This window comes from Labeo rohita, chromosome 11 (assembly GCF_022985175.1).
Source record: "Labeo rohita strain BAU-BD-2019 chromosome 11, IGBB_LRoh.1.0, whole genome shotgun sequence".
In the NCBI taxonomy this organism is placed as follows: Eukaryota; Metazoa; Chordata; class Actinopteri; order Cypriniformes; family Cyprinidae; genus Labeo; species Labeo rohita.
This window is the reverse complement of record NC_066879.1, coordinates 25,501,219-25,518,988: the sequence shown is the minus strand read 5'-3', so window position 1 is coordinate 25,518,988 and position 17,770 is coordinate 25,501,219. Positions and strand designations below refer to the sequence as shown.

The 17,770-nt window shown below is 37.9% G+C and overlaps 2 protein-coding genes across 5 annotated transcripts; one reads left to right on the top strand and one right to left on the bottom strand.

Annotated features, from left to right (window-relative positions):
* Nucleotides 1-15: 15 nt before the first annotated feature.
* Nucleotides 16-17,568, top strand: sla2a (Src like adaptor 2a). Its single transcript, XM_051122409.1, has 8 exons — nt 16-622; nt 1,003-1,135; nt 1,297-1,402; nt 1,478-1,564; nt 3,311-3,414; nt 8,226-8,372; nt 16,505-16,634; nt 16,744-17,568. Exons 2-8 carry the CDS (start codon nt 1,057-1,059, stop codon nt 16,859-16,861), a joined length of 771 nt encoding a protein of 256 aa, XP_050978366.1. The 5' UTR covers nt 16-622; nt 1,003-1,056; the 3' UTR covers nt 16,862-17,568.
* Nucleotides 9,900-16,802, bottom strand: LOC127172900 (TATA element modulatory factor). 4 transcript variants are annotated; one of them, XM_051122406.1, is made up of 8 exons: nt 16,714-16,802; nt 14,054-14,160; nt 12,089-12,203; nt 11,885-11,989; nt 11,600-11,782; nt 11,010-11,228; nt 10,544-10,696; nt 9,900-10,134 (listed from the first exon to the last, which is right to left on the bottom strand). In XM_051122406.1, exons 2-8 carry the CDS (start codon nt 14,107-14,109, stop codon nt 10,012-10,014), a joined length of 954 nt encoding a protein of 317 aa, XP_050978363.1. In that variant the 5' UTR covers nt 14,110-14,160; nt 16,714-16,802; the 3' UTR covers nt 9,900-10,011. The 4 variants fall into 4 exon arrangements, with proteins under 4 accessions (XP_050978363.1, XP_050978365.1, XP_050978362.1 ...); XM_051122408.1 differs by lacking the exon at nt 14,054-14,160 and having other exon boundaries at nt 16,714-16,799; XM_051122405.1 differs by lacking the exon at nt 16,714-16,802 and having other exon boundaries at nt 14,054-14,658.
* Nucleotides 17,569-17,770: the final 202 nt, after the last annotated feature.

Genomic DNA, 17,770 nt, shown 5'->3' with positions numbered 1-17,770 from the left:
AGAAACAATTTCTCAACGGCACAGGAGATGGAAGATGATTGAGTCGTCAAGTTTCCGACCACAAATGTACTTTTTTGACACTCACATCGAGCAACCCTTATCCTCAGGTTGTGGTTAGACTATTTTTAAAAACCTCATAAAATAATAAAAGGTGCATACTGCAGTGCCAAGAAAATGTTTGAAGCTCAAATTCATCACATACACTCAAGTGTCTTTACGAATGATATGGCATGTGAATAACTTTCACATATGTACAATCTTTACATTTATATCGATTCAGTTAAATTTATCTGACTGAAGGAACTGCATCTTGCACACTTGGTCCCTTTACAGTGGTTTATTTCTGACTGCAGTACTATGGATTTTAAAACGCCTAATAGAACAGGAAATTTCATTTGCATATTGGTTTGAACGCATTGGTTTGTTCACCACAACTCCTACTCAAGAGAACACATACTTCTATTCACATGCACAACAGGATAAAGGTCGCATCAACAGTGCTGTGCGTTCATCTAGAGATGGCACCTCTATAGTGGACGCTCTTTTATATGGCCTACTGGGTATTGTTGGCAAAGGATATCAAGTTATAATTTCAGCATACTTGGAGTTGAAACCGAGTACAGTAAGTATTTTTGATGTAGCTGTGGTCTGGTTGAATGTTTAGGAGATATCTATAAGATCCAACAAACATTTAGTAAGATATGAAGACCTTGTATTTTATTAATTTGTAAACATTTGTTTTTATTTGACTTTTTATTGTAGTTTTCATTCTTCATCTTTTATGTATTTATTTATCCTGCTATGGTGTGTGTTGTTTTAGTATTGCTTGGATATGTGGCCTTGTTTTGTTTTTTAATGTATTGTATTCATTATGATGATTATTCTTTGTTTTTAGTAGTTTATTTTTTATAAGGTATGTGTTACTTTTAGTTTAGCTTGTAAAAGGTCAAGATGCTTTCACACACATACTAGCTTCTTGACTGTACAGTGTTGCTTCTTCAGTTGTGTTTTCAGGTGGGCTTCTGTGAGTAAGTCAGACATGGTCATAAAATAAGCATGGGTTGTCTAACAAGTAGAATCTGGAATCGATCTCCTGTTCACAGACTGGAGGAATCGGTCTTGTTGTCTGATGAAGGTATTGGACTTGATTTATGCAGTTAAACTTCCATATGTGAACACCTTTACTCAGTTAGCTTTTACTCTGTATTTTATAATTTATCATTAATGTTGTCGTAGGAGATGAATAAATAGCACTTTGTGTATAATTATCTCTCACCTGTGTCTGTTTTACTTTAGCATCAGGAAATCACATGCATATGGCGGTGGCCTTGTGTAACTTTCCACCTCACAGATCTGATGAACACACTATATTTTTAGGAGACAAGCTGAACATTTTATCAGAGTAAGTAAGATTATTTCTAGACATGAAAGTGTGTAAGTATTTGCAGGGTTTGTAATGGGTTTGTTTCACTTACAGAGACGATGATATGTTGACGGTTCGTTCTACATCAACGGGCGCAGAGTTTTTCATTCCTCACACCTACGTTTCAAAAGTGCATAATCGGTCAGTCTTTTTAATTTTTTTAAGTTAAAAAAGGAAATAAGTGAATGCTAAAGACATTTCAGACTTTTTATGCTCATTTTTTACCTGGGTTTTAATAGACCTGCATTCTCTCTGCCCTTAATTTTTCTCTATTATCCACAAGTTTCCTATGCCCCATGAGACCTTGCGTCAAAAGTGGGAGCGTCTTCCGGTTCGAAGTAAACAAGCGGGACGTGACTCTCATTTATTGAACAGCTGACAGTAGTGATGGGCAAATGAAGCCTCCTATGCACTGACATTTCATCTGACTGTTTCGGGAAAAGATTTAAAGCTTCTAGTGTGTCGAAAACAGCGCAAACTGGTGGTTAGTAAAATAAAGCAGCCAGAAGCATGTAGAAGAAATGTCGTCGGACAAAACATTCACCACACGTTCCACAGATCGACTCATGTTACGTGCACAAATATAAGCCGTGGTTGTTTGTTGAATTTCTGTCTCAGATAAATTCATTTACCCGTTAAACTGTGGCATTAAATGCTAGTACGAATATGATGTAATAGAAGAATAATGTACACATGAAGTGCATATGGCAAATATTTACTTTTCCTGAAACAATTTGTATTTTTCATATTACTTGTATGACTGGGTATTAAAAAATATAAATAACTAAGATCTGGGGGGTCGAACCGACACAGTGAATCTTGCACGGGACTGGAGAGAAAGTGATGCTTTGTTTGTCAATGGTTTCGTGACTTCTACGTTAACAACACAAGCCTCGAATCGAGGCTTCATCTGGCACACCCCTTAACACAAGCTCCGATGCCTAGGTTCAAATGTCACATCACTAGTTAACAGTCACTGAAGATTTAATGATCCAAACTTGCTAACGATATGGAAGCACAGCTTCGAACAACACGTTGCCCCTGAGCACCGTAACGTCATCTCTCATAAAAGTTTGCAACTTTACAAAGTAAACAATGATCCGAAAAACACTTAGCCTCTCGCTAATTAGCACACAAAATACCACTGGTATACTACTACTGCCACCTCACCGGAAGGTGTACCCACATTCTTTCTCTCGGAAACAGGTGGATAGACCTTTTCCTGAGTAAACGATGAGCGCTGCTATTACGAATTCTAGCTTCCGATTAGATACTTTTCTGTTCCGGTGTTGTGCCCATTTTCGACCCCCGCCAAATTATTACCCCCTCTCGTTGAAATCACTACCTGATTGCCTAATCCTAACCCCATCCCTAATCCTAACCCCTCCCCCATACCTAACCCTAAACCTACCAATACTGGGGGGGGTAGTAATCTGGCGGGGGTCAGAACTGGGCACAGCACCTGTCAAAATGGGAACCCAGTCAAATAGCACCCATCTGTTTTTAATGTAGCTAACATCGGCAGCTTTGTGTCATCTACACACTCATTAAACTTTGAGGAGTGAGGCAATGACAAATGACGGTCATTGCGATATTGCAATGTGATGGCGCTATGGAGCCATGTGTTTTTTAAAAACATTTTAATAGGTTTAACACAGGGGTGTACAACCCTGTTCCTGGGAATCTACCTTCTTGCAGAGTTCAGCTCCAACCATGATCAAACACATGCAACAAATAGAGAAAAATTAAGAAAAACGTAGGCAGGGAGAGTGTGTTATGTGATGTCACCAGACGATAATTAAGGAGTAAATTGCTGATTGAGAGATTTAGGAAATTGTGAAATTATATCCTTTAATAACTTGCCAAGTCTTGTCTATTTGAATAAAGGTGGCTGTTTGAAGGGATCACAAGGAGAAATGCAGAGCAACTTCTTATGCTGCCTCCAAACTACTCTGGATGTTTTCTAATTCGGGAAAGCCAGTCATCCCCTGGTTAGTCAACGCTTCAAAAGTATCTAATTTATTGACTGCCCTCTTTTAAAAATAAAAAGCAACTGTATGTAAGTCTTTTACCTTGAAATATGAGTTGCAAAATCATTCTGATGGTACCCTGACTTATAACAGATCTTAGTCAGGTTAGATGTCGTGTTGAATTTAACAGGCATGAAAACGAGGCTGTGTTACGGCCTTCACTATGGCACATACTGTATATAGATCATGTAATTTTCACCAACTTTGTCTACTGAACTTTTTTTCCTCTGAACGTTTCACCAGATGAACGTTAGTTACGAATGTAACTGGTTCTGTGAATTCCAGATGACCGCCAAAGTCACGTAGTGATGTATGCAGAGCTCTGGGGTGTTATAAGCCACAGTAACTCAGCACTCCGCCTCTGTATGCGTTTCTCGCGCATTCTAAGTACTTTGGCGGTCATCTGGAATTCACAGAACCACAGTTACATGCGTAACTAGTGTTCTGTTTCATTTCCACTGACCGCCTGAGGCAGTATGAATACTTTGGATGACACATGACGAGCAGCAACGTTGACCTTATAAAACCTGGCAAACATGCACAGAGAAACCCAGGTAGCGGCAGTGCAGATGTCCACCAAGGATACTCCTCTAAAAGCAGCCCAAGACGATGAGATGGCTCTAGTGGAATGGCATGTTAAACCCGAGCGCAATGGTTTCCCTGCTGCCTTGTAAGCCAGTATAATAGTCTCCACTATCCAGTTTGACAATCTCTGTTTCGACACAGGAGAACCTTTCTTCACACCACCATAGCACACAAATAACTGGTCTGAACGTCTAAACTGAGCAGTAGTGTCTACATAACACTTCAAAGCACAAACGGGACACAAAAGGTAAGTGCTTGAATCGGACCCTGAAGAAGTTTGAAAAGAGGCCAGTTCAATGTTCTGATTTATGAACTGAGGAAGGAGGAAAAGAAAAGAAAAGAAAAGAAAAAATAAAAGAAAAGAAGGATTGGGTCGTAGGACCACCCCAGAGTTGTCTGGCAACCAACACAAGCATAACTCACTAACAGTGCATGCAACACACCAACTCGTTTCACAGAAGCAACTGCCAACAAAAAAAGCTGTTTTCAAGGATATCATCTGATGTCATTGCTTTGCAAGGGCTCAAATTGGGATGAGCAAAGGAACGAAAGCATGAGAGGCAGATCCCATACCGGAAAATGAGGATTCCGAGCAGGCTTTAGGCGGCATGCACCCTTTAGAAAACTGCAGACAAGCCTGTGAGATGCAAGAGAAGATTCCTCAACTGGAATATGATGCGCAGAAATTGCAGCAACATACACCTTCGATGTGGAAGCTGCTTTGCCTTCTTCCAGTAAACGTTGAAAAATCTCTAGACACTCGGGATGTTACATGTTGCAGGATTGAGCGTATGCTCCTCACAACATGCAGAGAAAAGCTTCCAATGTGAAGCTTAAATCTGCCGTGTGGAAGAAAATAACTGCAGGATCACAATGCTCCAGAGAAAGATTTATCCAAACGCCCGTACCCAGAGCTGCAGACGAGCAGGGTCCAAGTGCCAGATACTGGCCTCCAGCTAGGAGAGGAGGTCCTTTCTGGGGGGAAGCTGCCACGGATTGCCTGTCACAAGTCTCAGTAATAAAGCAAACCATGATCTGGCTAGCCACCATGGTGCCACAAGTAGCACTCTCTGTGCTTTCACAGGGAGATTCTGTGTAACGTCTCCCATAACTGAGGAATTGGGGGAAACACATATAGTATATAGCCATTCGTGAGACAGTGCATCTTGGCCCAAGACACTGGACACTTCTGTCTTTGCGAACAATAAGTAACAGTGAGTGGTCTTCTCTGAAGCAAAAAGATCCACCTCTGCTCTTCTAAACCATAGCCAGATCTCCTGCACTACATTCGGATGAAGCCTCCATTCCCCTGGATGTAATCAATTCCTGGAAAGAGCATCGGCTGTCTGGTTGCATGGTCCCGAAATATGAGCTGCCCTCAGTGAAGCAAGTCGTGGTGAAGCGAGTTGGCTGACACCATGTCATGATCTCATGGGTAAGCTGTAGAGACCTGCGTGACTTTGTGCTACCCTGGTGGTTCATATGGAATACTGTTGAAGTACTGTTGGACCGAACAAGAACATGGTGGCCTGCCAGGACTGGCAAGAAATACCTTAGAGCCATGAACACTGCACCCAGTTCCAGCAGACTGATATGTTGTTTGGCCTGTGTAGGTGTCCATCGCCCAAAAATACCCCTCCAATTCCATGTTGCCCCCAGCCTGTGAGGGAAGCATCGGTTGTGACTAACTCCCGTCAAGAGGGAACAACACCCAGGGGCACACCTGCCTTCAGAAGCTCCACCTATCTCCACCGCCTCATCGCACATATGCAACTGTAAGAAATTACAACCAGTCGATGGAGATGTAAACTGAGGGGAATCACCACTGTAGCAGCCATTAACATCCCTGTTAGTCGTTGGACCATCCGGTATTGCAACAAGAATGCACACCTGGCCCAAAGTGAGCCAAGAGTTGCAGAATGTTTGTCACATGTTCCTGAGACAGGGAGATGGACATTGGGTGGGAATTCAGAGTAATTCCTATGAACATAGTGGTCTGTGCTGGAATCAGACAACTCTCTTTCTCGTTCATAGAAAAACCCAACTTCTGCATGTGCCTTAAAAGCAGTTTGGAGTCTTGCATGGCCTGCTGTGTTGTGGGGGCACAAAGCAGCCAGTCGTCCAGATAAGGCAGAATAAGCATGCCTCTCATCCAAAAAGGAGACAGAGCTGCACTCACACACTTTGTGAAGACGTGGGGAGCAAGAGAAAGGCCGAAAGGTAGAACTTTGAACTGGTAGGCCTGATTCTGGAAACTGAAATGCAAAAACTTTTTGTGATAAACAGCACTTGGGATGTGAAAGTATGCACCTTTCAGGTTGACACTCACAAACCAATCATCTGCTGCCACAGACCAAAGAAACCACTGTCCTTTTTCGGAACAAGAAAATATTTTGAACAGAACCTCTGTTAGAGAGGTTTTCTGGCTCCCTTCTCTAACAGTGAACAAATTTCCAGAGAGAGAGGTATTGAATGAACTGCGTCTCTGACAACCGTCTGAACAATTCTTGAAAATCTGGGAGGCTGGTGTCGAAACTTTAGAGTATACCCCCTGCTTAGAGTTGACAAGACCCAGGGGTCTGCTGTGTTGGTCTTCCAGTACTCTAGCTGTTCTATCGAAAAACAATCGACCACCTGCCTGAATGTCTCAGGATTTATGTGTGTGACTTTTCACTGAGGTGGCCGAGAAACTCTTTAGTAACATGAGTCCTTTGAATGGGCTGTGGCTGAGGTGCAACATAATGGTGGAAACAGTGGTCCATTGTGGAATAGCGCGTGACGAATCTGAACTGTTGGCATCTTAAAAGTATGGTTGTGCTGTACCTGCGTCAGTTGGCGAGTGGTTTCAGACAGCTTTACCCTTCTTTTTTTTTTTTTACAGTCCTCAGGTAGTCGTGCTTGGGCAAGCCACACTTGGAGGCGAGCTGCCAAAAGCGTGGCTGTAAAGTTTAACCAGCTCACGTGTCATATCGCCAAAAGAGCCATTTGCAGGAACTGTGAAATGGAAGGATCAACTTTTGCTGGTTCCAGAGTACTGGTGGCAGCAAGAAGTAACTGACAGATTGTGTTTTCGGTATGAGTTATGTAGGCGACAGACTCATATGCCTTTTTCTGTGTGACCACATCGTGCACTGGGACATTGCACATTCCCCCGTAGGGCCTCGTCAGGAGACACCACCAAGGCTGCAACAGGCTAGTCTATTCTGGAGCACGACCCATCCGGATAAAATCGGCTACAGCCATATATGCTAGAGTCTGAGCAATCTTTGAGCACCGCTTAGGCGGACCAGAACCTGTAAGAGTATTTGAAAATTCAGCCACAAAATCTTTACATGGTGGCATGGCAAAAGAAGAAAATGGAAAAAAATGTTGGTTTGAGCAGACTGGGCAGGTGACTCATCAAGTCCTAGACGAGCAATTGCCATTCGGAGTAAGAGGAAGACTGGACCTGTCCACAGCAACATCCACAGTGTCCCCATGATCATTAAAAAAGGAATCAGAAGCACTTGTAGAAAACACATCCAAGTCAGAAAACAAGGAGAATTTTTCAAAGAGATTCTTCCCAAGCTCCTTGATTCTGAACATTATCATTCTTCTGTGTCGTCTTCACAGGAGTAGTACATGTGACAGGTTGAAGTGAATGAACAAACGTTTCAGTTCCGCCATCTCTGAAGAAAACACAGAAACCATCTTAGAAAGTAAATTTTCCTCCACATGCGAATGTTCATTGCTGCCGTGACTAACATACCCAACTTATTTTTCTTGTACGAGCGAGCGTGTCCATTTGTAAATGTAATGGGTCTAGCTTCCATATTATTGTAATATATTGTATTAATTATGAGCACACTGGTTTGTAGTGCAAACAGTTTAACAGTTACGGCACTTCTTATCATTATTTCCCTACAGCGGCTAATGACCCGTAAGTGTCGCACATTCACAGAAAGCGGCTTACTTCCACATTGAAAAATGAGGTAGATATAAGGCGAACGTCTGTTCTAGAATCATTTAAGTTTGTTGGGAGACTGCAAAAAAAAAAAATCGCAGATTACCGCAGCAACAAATGCTTGTGTTCAGCCATCCACTGTATTTACCACAGTAAATTCCACTCACTTAACTGTAGGGGGCTCCAAAATATACAGAACTACATGTTGCTTTAACCTTAACAAATGCGTTGCCTTTGGTTGTAGGTTCTTACTCACTTTCCATGCGACAAGATAGAGGACACATGCCCAATGTAAAGCACTACAGAATCCATCAGCTCCACAACGGCTGGTTCTACATCCACCACAGCCACTACTTCTCCACTCTCGCCCAGCTGGTAGACCATTACACACGTAAGCTCAAATTATGTTGTTCTAAACTCAATATTAGTCCTATTCATAGGTGTAATTTGCGGTCGGGACGGGTGGGACTTATCCCCACCACTTTTTGAAAGCTGTTGAAAAAATATTCCATGCAGAAGGCTTATATAAGGCAAAGTAAAAGCATCTCCATGCTGTCTCCAGTTGTTCTTCATAACTTAGTTTATTTATGTAGTAACACAAAATACACAAAATTTACAAACCATATCAGGCGCATATCAGGATTTATAAACAGTAAACGGCGTAATTATGTGCGCATCTCCACACACTTTTTTAATTACCGTGTGATAGCGATGAAGTAAACAATGCTTTATATTTACCCAGATAGCACATGTACGTCTACAAGATGTCTGTTAAAAATCTTTTGATCTGGAAAGCATCTGCTGTGTACAAACATCTGACAGACGTCTTTCAGATGTCAGTTTTACTAATTCTAAACCATAAACATCTTAAAGACATCTAACATACATCTATTAGCAAACATTCTAAAAAAATACGTCTTGCAGATGTAAATGCAGACGTCAAATAGACGTCTCTGTGATGTAAATGTGTTAGTTTTAAAGTTATTGTTTAAAAAAAAAAAAAAAAAAAAAAAAACCTGCAAAAGACTTGCCTAATCTGGATACTGTTGCCAGGACACATATCATATACTACAAATATGTGTTACAGCATGAGGCTCATTAAATAATTATTTTTTGCACTACTTACCACTACATTACTGAAAAAATGTACTCAACTGTTTTAAGTATTGGTAATAATAATATGTTTCTTGAACAGCAGTCAGCATATTAGAATGATTTATATATATATATATATATATATATTTATTTTAAAAATACAATTTAAACACTTTTTAATCTCAAACACTCGTCTTGTCTTGCTCTCCCTGAACTCTGTGTGTTCTGGCTCAAGACAGTTAGGGTATGTCAAAAAACCCTTCTTCCTCGGCTGGGATCGTTTACAACCGCATTTGGGATCATTTGAAGTCTCATTTAATCTGCATTTTGGAAGTTAAAACTTGGGGCACCATATCAGTCCATTATATGGAGAAAAATCCTGAAATGTTTTCCTCAAAAAACATAATTTCTTTACAACTGAAGAAAGAAAGATATGAACATCTTGGATGACAAGGGAGTTAGTACATTATCTGTAAATTGTTTTGTTCTAGAAGTGGACTTCTCCTTTAAGTCTCTTTTGAGCTGCATGTACACATTATAACCCTCATCATTAAAGTAAACAAAATTATTACAATTATTAAAAATTAATCAGTGAAATGCCTGGTTTAGTAAAGTGATCAGCCCCTTAGAGCACACCATTATAAACTTGCTCAGGTGCAAGTAATCAGCTTCCAGATTAAACACGACTAACTGCCCCATCTGACAACATACATGTAATAAAATTCCAATTATAGCAAATGACTCATACTAAACATTAAGTTGGGTTAAATGATGGTCAGAGGCGTAAAAGTAAAATAAATAATAGCAGTTGAATGTTTTAAATTAAAAAAAATGTATAGTACAATACTATCAAACGGGTGGTCATATAATTTTTTTTTAGTTATTTAGTTTTATTTAGTTTACTGAAAACAGCGGCATGGCACGCATATTCATCCTCACAGCTTGGATATAAATCTCCGCTGTCCAATTGACTCCGCTTCAGTTTGATTTTCAGTTGACAAAACGTTGCACATTTGCTCGTCATCAACAGCTCGCATAAGCAGAAAATGTTTTTTAATCTGAAAGGAAAATTGGGGAAAAAAAATCCTTCAGTTGCATTTTTTCACACATTGCTGTGTGATGACTTCACTATAAAACTTTACTGTACCATATTTCATTTTATTCACCAATCTCTTAAAAATAAAGGTGCTTTAAAAGCTTTTTCACAGTGATGCCACAGAAGAACCATTTTTGGTTCCACAAAAAAACATCTCTTTCTTACCCTTATAATCTGAAGAACCTTCTTTTTGCCTTGTCTGAATGGCTCCATAAAGAACCTTTAACATCAGATGTTAAAGGTTCTTTTATGGAACCATTCAGACAAAAAAGGTTCTTCTATGGCATCGTGCAGCACCTTTATTCTTAAGAGTGTATAAACAACAAATACTACTTTACTTAAGGTTTCCAGAAGTATTTTTCATTATTTACCAGTTCCAGCTGCCTATAGGGGTCCTTAATATTCACTGAGACTCTCCAGTAGGGTGCGATTAGTTCATAAATTGAATGAATCCTAGCCTTTATTTGAGCACACTGGAGCGCCTCTCTTTCTGTTGCAGAACGCAATTCGTCCCGTTTAATTTCCTACAGAACACATGAACAGTGTAAATTCTACAGAAGACAGAGGTGCCACAATGACATCTGTGTTTCTATTTATGTTTCCACATTTACCTTCTGTAAGCTTCTAAATCAGGAATTCCAAACTCAGTCCTGCAGAGTGTAGCTCCAACCCAAATTAAACATACCTGAGCCAGCTAATCAAAGTCTTACTAAGCATGCTAGAAACTTCCAGGCAGGTGTGTTGAGGCAAGCTGGAGGTAAACTCTGCAGGACACCAGCCCTCCAGAACTGAGTTTAGAGACCCCTGCTCTAAATGTATGTTCATGTATGCTTTTACCCATTCACGTGTTTCAGAGCATAAGTTCTCGAGCTCTCTCTGTTGCTGCTGCAGTTTGTTGGTATAGTGCAGGAGAAGAATCCGGAGTTCATTTATGTCCTTCAGCACTTCCAGCTTTTTGCTTTCTGCCTCTTTCTCTTCATTATCCCATTTTTCCAGAATTTCCTCTCTGATGGACTGCATGCCACCACAGTCACTGTCTCGACCAGTGTCCTCAATCTCAAATGTCATTAAAAAGGGAGAAACAAGAGAAAATCCATAACATACATTATATTTTAGATATTAAAACAGGTGGAACCGGTACAATATTGCAATTGTAATTGTAATCTAAGGCAATTGGGTCTTTTCCAATTTCCCTCATTCACATCTGTACAAACGGACCATATCTGCACTATCCGCTCTCTAGTTCAGATAACTCTGCCCACTTTCTAAGTGTGGAAAGTCTCACTCTTCATCCAAATGAGGCAAGTGAGTCCAGGGAAACAGTCTGACAGTTTCTCTAAGTAGTTTCAGTCTCTCCCCTTTCCAGACACAGCAATATTAGACTACCAATACATACTATTAGTCATATACTAATAGTATATGACTACCTTTCCAGGCATCTTTGCCGTGCTCTCCTGGTGTTGTTTGACCTGTAGCTCCAGCAGCTCTTTTCGTGCCAGCAGGGCTTCATACCGTTCCTTTAGCTTCTTAATATCCTCTTCCGTCACTTTGATTTTAGCTTTATTTTCCTTTATTCGTTCTATGGCACATAACCGTCTGGCCTCATTTTTCTTAAAGGAGAAATAGACAAAAAATGGTTTAACGATGATATTACAGTCTGTTTACACATTATCCATTCATATCCATGTAGTTGTTTCAGAATGTTGCCTTACTTTCAATGTCTCTTCGTTTTCTAATTTGAACTGCCTGAGTTTTTCTTGGTCTTTTTTAACATTTTCTGCTCTTTTGTTTAAGTGCTCCCGCCTCATCTGCAACTCCTGACAACAGCACATGTAAGACAGGGATCAAAAACACTATACTCATTTAAACTGGAACAGCTGAAATGTAGTTAAAAGGATTTTTTTTAATACAGCCACCTTTTCTTGAGCTTTCAATTTTCTGGTCACACTTTGGTTCTCCTCACGCGCCGCCGCAAGTTGCATTGCGCTTGTCCTCATACTCTGCGATTCCTTCTCCAAATCTTTAATACATCTGAAAGATTCAACAATCTCTGAGTAGCCCACATTGTTTGTTTAGTTGTTTTTTCTTCTTCTTCTTTTTTGTTGTACACTACCATTTACAAGTTTTTGGACAGTGAGATTTTTAATGTTTTTTTTAAAGAAGTCTTTTGATTTTGAAATCTTTTTAAGTCATTGATTTGGTGGAGTTGTTTGATTTTCAGGTGCTAAAAAAAAATACATCATATTACATCTGATATATCTCACCCTCCTTATGATTCATTTCAGACCCTCCCCTTGGGATCTTTGTATAGGGTCCCTTTACAAACAAATTTAAATTTTCGTTTGTCCCACGTGTATTAACCCTTCAATTGTCACCGTCCACTCTGTGGGACGCCTAAGTTTACTTCACCATATTACAAATAAATCCAACTATATTGTTGAGAAGGTCTAAGACTCCTAAATAGATATTTTACCACTTTTTTGTTTTATAAAAATAATAGATTCATTTATGACAAGAGTGCACCTCAAAATCTACATCATAACAGGAGTTCTGACCTTTGCCACAAAAAGACTTTCTTCGTTGCCTTTTCCCTAATAGAAATCATAAGAATCAACTAAAATTCTCAAAATTCATCCTTTGAAAACCATTTTAAAATCAGACATTGCATTACCATGGAAATTGCACATCAAAGTCATATTACAAAATGTTTTCATTAATGAATTATACATATTTAGCTTTGGACAGCACATTTTCATGTCTATGTTCAACATAGGGAGTGACAGTTAAAGGGTTAATGTGCTTAATTAAAATAGGAAGAGGTAGGTTTTTAATTTTGTTTCTCTTACGTGTTACTAATGTTGTGTATTGTCTGTCTTGTGTGGTGTAAACACAAAATCTTTAATGCTGCAGAACAGATCGCCCATAAGGGGGACAATAAAGTTTTACAATACAATACAAAACAATACAGTTTTCTGCCTATCAAGCCTGCATTTATTTGATTGTTTATTTGATTCAAAGTACAGCAAAAAACTATTTTTACTATTTAAAATAACTGGTTTCTATTTTAATATATTTTAAGATGTAATTTCTTCCTGTGATTTCAAGGCTGAATTTTTAGCATCACTACTCCAGTCACATGATCCTTCAGAAATAATTCTAATATTCTGATTTGCTGCTCAAAAAACATTATTGTTATTATGTTGAAAGCAGCTGAGTAGAATTTTCAGAACAGCATTTATCTGAAATAGAAATCTTTTGTGATATTATAAATGTTTTTATCATCATTTTTGATTAATATGTATATGATGGTATGAATGGTGTAGTGTATAAAATTACAAAAGCTTTTTATTTCAGATAAATGCTGATCTTTGGATCATTCTGTTCACCAAAGAATCCTTTTTTTTAATAATAATAATAATAATAATATAATATTAATGTTTCTTTTAAATCAGCATATTAGAATGATTTCTGAAGGATCATGTGACACTGAAGACTGGATTAATGATGCTGAAAATTTAGCTTTGATCACACAAATAAATTGCATTTTAAAGTATATTAAAATAGATTGGAGCTATTTTAAATAGTAAAAAAAAAAATTGCTGTAGCAATTTTTGATCAAATAAACGCATACATGGTGAGCAGAAGAAGCTTCTTTAAAAACTACTGGGTGGTTACTTTAAAAACTAAAAAGGTGGTTACTGTCCACCACCTTTGACTGGTAGTGTAGTTCACTCTGAACCATCTCCATCCGCCCAAATAAAGAGGCTACACTTTAACGACTTCTCTGAAACTCTGAAACCAGTGGCCATAAACGACGGCGCATTAATGTTTCTATAAAACATCGTGTGAGGTATAATATAGGCTATATGTAGGCTACTTACGACGAGAGCTCTTCTTTAAAAACGGACCGATAATATTCCTTCCAGTTGCATTTCATGTTTTAAGCTCCGCCAAAAAGCTCCGCACACCGTAGACAAACTTTCTGCTCCTGTTTTAAAACATTTAAAAAATGCCCGAAATCACCGTTTCGTTTCTGTTCAAATGTACTGGTGTTGACATAGCCTAATAATGCTGCTGAATGAATAGCTGTATTAATAACAGTTATACAGTTAATAAGGTGTAGCATTATTATTTCAACCAGTGTAATACTGTACAACTGAGAAAGCCAACCTACTGATCTGCTACTTAAGCTTTTTCTTCTTCTTCTTCTTAGCTTCTCCTCCTAAAGTTTTCAAGCTAGAACCACCAAACTCAGCCCAGATCTTCAGACTGATCTGACTCGGGTTGCTATATCTTTTCTAACTGATCCGACTTGTAGTTTTCATAAAATTAAATATTAAAAATCATAAAAAATCCCATAGATTTACGTTGACGGAATGTTCAAATGAGCAACACTATTCAAACTCCAACTGTCAAAATTCAAACTTAAACTCCCAGAATCCATTGAGACTAAATCAAGACTTCCCTTCTATGTACTATTTCTAATCAATTCAAACTTCCATTCTATCTAATATTTCTAATCTATTTATCTATCTAGCCAAGGCTAGCTTGGCTAGATTAGAATCATGCTAGTAACTTGCTAATCATGCTAGAAACATGCTAGCAACCTGCTACCATGCATGCTACTAATCATGGTAAAACATGTTAATCATGCTAGAATCATGCTAATAACCTCATGCTAAATCATGCTTGAAACATGCTAATAACATGTTAATCATGCTAGAATCATGCTAATAACTTGCTAATCATGCTAGAATCATGCTAGAAACATGCTAGCAACCTGGTAATCATGGTAAAAACATGCTAGCAACCTACTAATCATGCTTGAAACATGCTAGTAACTTGTTAATCATGCTAACAACATGCTATTAACATGTTAATCATGCTAGAATCATGCTAATAACTTGCTAATCATGCTAGAAACATGTTAGGGAACAAGCTAATCATACTAGAATCATGCTAGAAGCACACTAACACCTGTTAATTATGTTAGAAACATGCTAGCAACATGCTAATCATACTAGAATCATGCTAGAAGCACACTAACACCTGTTAATTATGTTAGAAACACGCTAGCAACATGCTATTCATACTAGAATCATGCTAGAAACATGCTATCAACCTACTAATCACACTAGAAACATGCTAGCAACTTGCTAATCATGCTAGAAACATGCTAGCAACTTGTTAATCATGGTAGAAACATGCTATCAACCTGCTAATCATGCTAGAATCATGCTAGCAACTTGTTAATCATGCTAGAAACATGCTATCAACCTACTAATCACACTAGAAACATGCTAGCAACTTGCTAATCATGCTAGAAACATGCTAGCAACTTGTTAATCATGGTAGGAACATGCTATCAACCTGCTAATCATGCTAGAAACATGCTAACAACTTGTTAATCATGCTAGAATCATGCTAGCAACCTGGTAATCATGGTAAAAACATGCTAGCAACCTACTAATCATGGGTGAAACATGCATAGTAACTTGTTAATCATGCTAACAACATGCTATTAACATGTTAATCATGCTAGAATCATGCTAATAACTTGCTAATCATGCTAGAAACATGTTAAGGGAACATGCTAATCATACTAGAATCATGCTAGAAGCACACTAGCACCTGCTAATTGTGTTAGAAACATGCTAGCAACATGCTATTCATACTAGAATCATGCTAGCAACATACTAGCAACTTGTTAATCATGCTAGAAACATGCTATCAACCTGTTAATCACGCTAGAAACATGCTAGCAACTTGCTAATCATACTATAATCATGCTAGAAACGTGCTAGCAACTTGCTAATCATGCTAGCATCATTCTAAAAACTTGCTAATCATGGTAGGAACATGCTAGCAACCTGCTAATCATGCTAGAAACATGTTAGCAACTTGCTAATTATGCTAATCTATCTATCTGAGACTGTATTGCTTTCAAAACATGCACACTTTAACCTTTTAAAACTATTTTAAACTTCAACCTATTTCAGACTGAAAATCATTGAACTTAAAACAGTTTTTTTCTTCAAACTTTTTTAATTTTTTAAACTTTTTAACTTTTTTAAACTTTTTAACTTTTTCAAACTTTCTGGTCCAGCTTTCTCAAGCCAACTTAAAGTTTGTCTTGCCAAACTTTATATCTAGTTATTTTTATTATTCATATTCTAATATATATATATATATATATATAGCACAGTCATCTATAAACAGATAAACACGCATTTTCCATTTTCCAAAAGCAGTCCATTGCAATGTAATATGGATAAAAACAGCATTTGAATGTTAAAATAAATAGCCTAGCCTACAATTTCATCCATTTACAGGGTCTTCTAATGGTACGTACTGTCAGCTAACTGAACCTTGCTTACTTCAAGACTCCAACAGAGCTATAGAGCATAGACCCTCATCAGTAACAATCCAGAGGTCCAATCTTAACTGGAGAGATTTGTCCAGGTAGGTTCAGTTTTCATTTGTATCACACTTTACAGTCTTTTACTATAATTTAGTAAGATGCTTGTTTTAGCTGTGTTACCTCAGAAGTAATCTTCATGTTTATCATCAGGTCCATGATTCAAAGGCAGCTAAAGGGAACCGACCAGGAGTGTCTGGTCAGTGAAGGACTGCGAGAGACAATGAAAGCATATTTTTATGTCACAGAGGAGTCAAACTATGAGGACTGAGTAAAAACCAACACAGAACAAAGTTGTGAGACTCTGATGAAGTTAACTTAGAGATGTTTTGGGTGTTCGGTGGGCATTTTGACCACAGTACTCTGAACTAGAACACTGATAGTGTTAAATAGTGTAAAAATGTAGTTAATATTTAATATTTTTTATTTTTGTATTTTTATTCAATGTTTTTTTTGTGTTATAGTTGTTTGTTTTGTGTCTCTCTTAGTTACCCTGGGAAACTACAGCGTAAATTGCTCAGTTAAATAGGACCCAAAAGAAAACAAATTAACAAACATTTAAAATAATTATTCAACATAACATGTAAAAACATTGTGGGGAAAAGGTGAATGAATGAATTGAAGAAAAAGTTTTTTTTTAATGCTTTTTATTTTACTTTTTCATTTAATGCAACAATACTTTGAAATCTACCAATTTTATAACATGTCATTTACTATCTGCCTTTTACATATGTGACAACTGACATAGTTATTATGTCAGTATATGTGACACTGGGTAATTTGAATAATTTATTATAATTATATAATCCCTTTAAATATGTAGCAAATAAGGTAGCTGTCTCTGTATTATGACATAGTCTGCACTTTCATTTACAACATATAGTAAATACATAATAAATACATATTGTATTTAGTTTACAGTGACATACATCATCTGTTTTTAGTCCCTTCGAACAGAAAAAATATTTTTGCCACAAATGCTAGTCCACTGGCCTTTCTTTTTTTTTTTTTTTTTTTTTTTTTCAAAAAAGGCAACATTTAACGTTAGGTTTTAACATTAAGTTTGAAAATGTGCTTTATTGTTGAAATACCGAATGATTATTTAGAAGGCAGGTCAGGTCAATACATGTTGATTTTGATTAAATGATTTCCTGTATGACTTTTTTTTTAGCTACCTGCA

Excerpts from the sequence above, each read along its gene's own strand:
- LOC127172900 (XM_051122406.1), bottom strand. The coding sequence starts at position 14,109 with ATGAAATGCAACTGGAAGGAATATTATCGGTCCGTTTTTAAAGAAGAG. Across the intron at positions 11,990-12,088 it reads AATTGAAAGCTCAAGAAAAG|GAGTTGCAGATGAGGCGGGA; the intron begins GTGGCTGTATTA and ends TGCTGTTGTCAG. Across the intron at positions 10,135-10,543 it reads CCTATAGGCAGCTGGAACTG|ATTAAAAAACATTTTCTGCT; the intron begins GTAAATAATGAA and ends TTTTCCTTTCAG.
- sla2a (XM_051122409.1), top strand. The coding sequence starts at position 1,057 with ATGGGTTGTCTAACAAGTAGAATCTGGAATCGATCTCCTGTTCACAGA. Across the intron at positions 1,136-1,296 it reads GGTCTTGTTGTCTGATGAAG|CATCAGGAAATCACATGCAT; the intron begins GTATTGGACTTG and ends GTTTTACTTTAG. Across the intron at positions 8,373-16,504 it reads GCTGGTAGACCATTACACAC|GGTCTTCTAATGGTACGTAC; the intron begins GTAAGCTCAAAT and ends ATCCATTTACAG.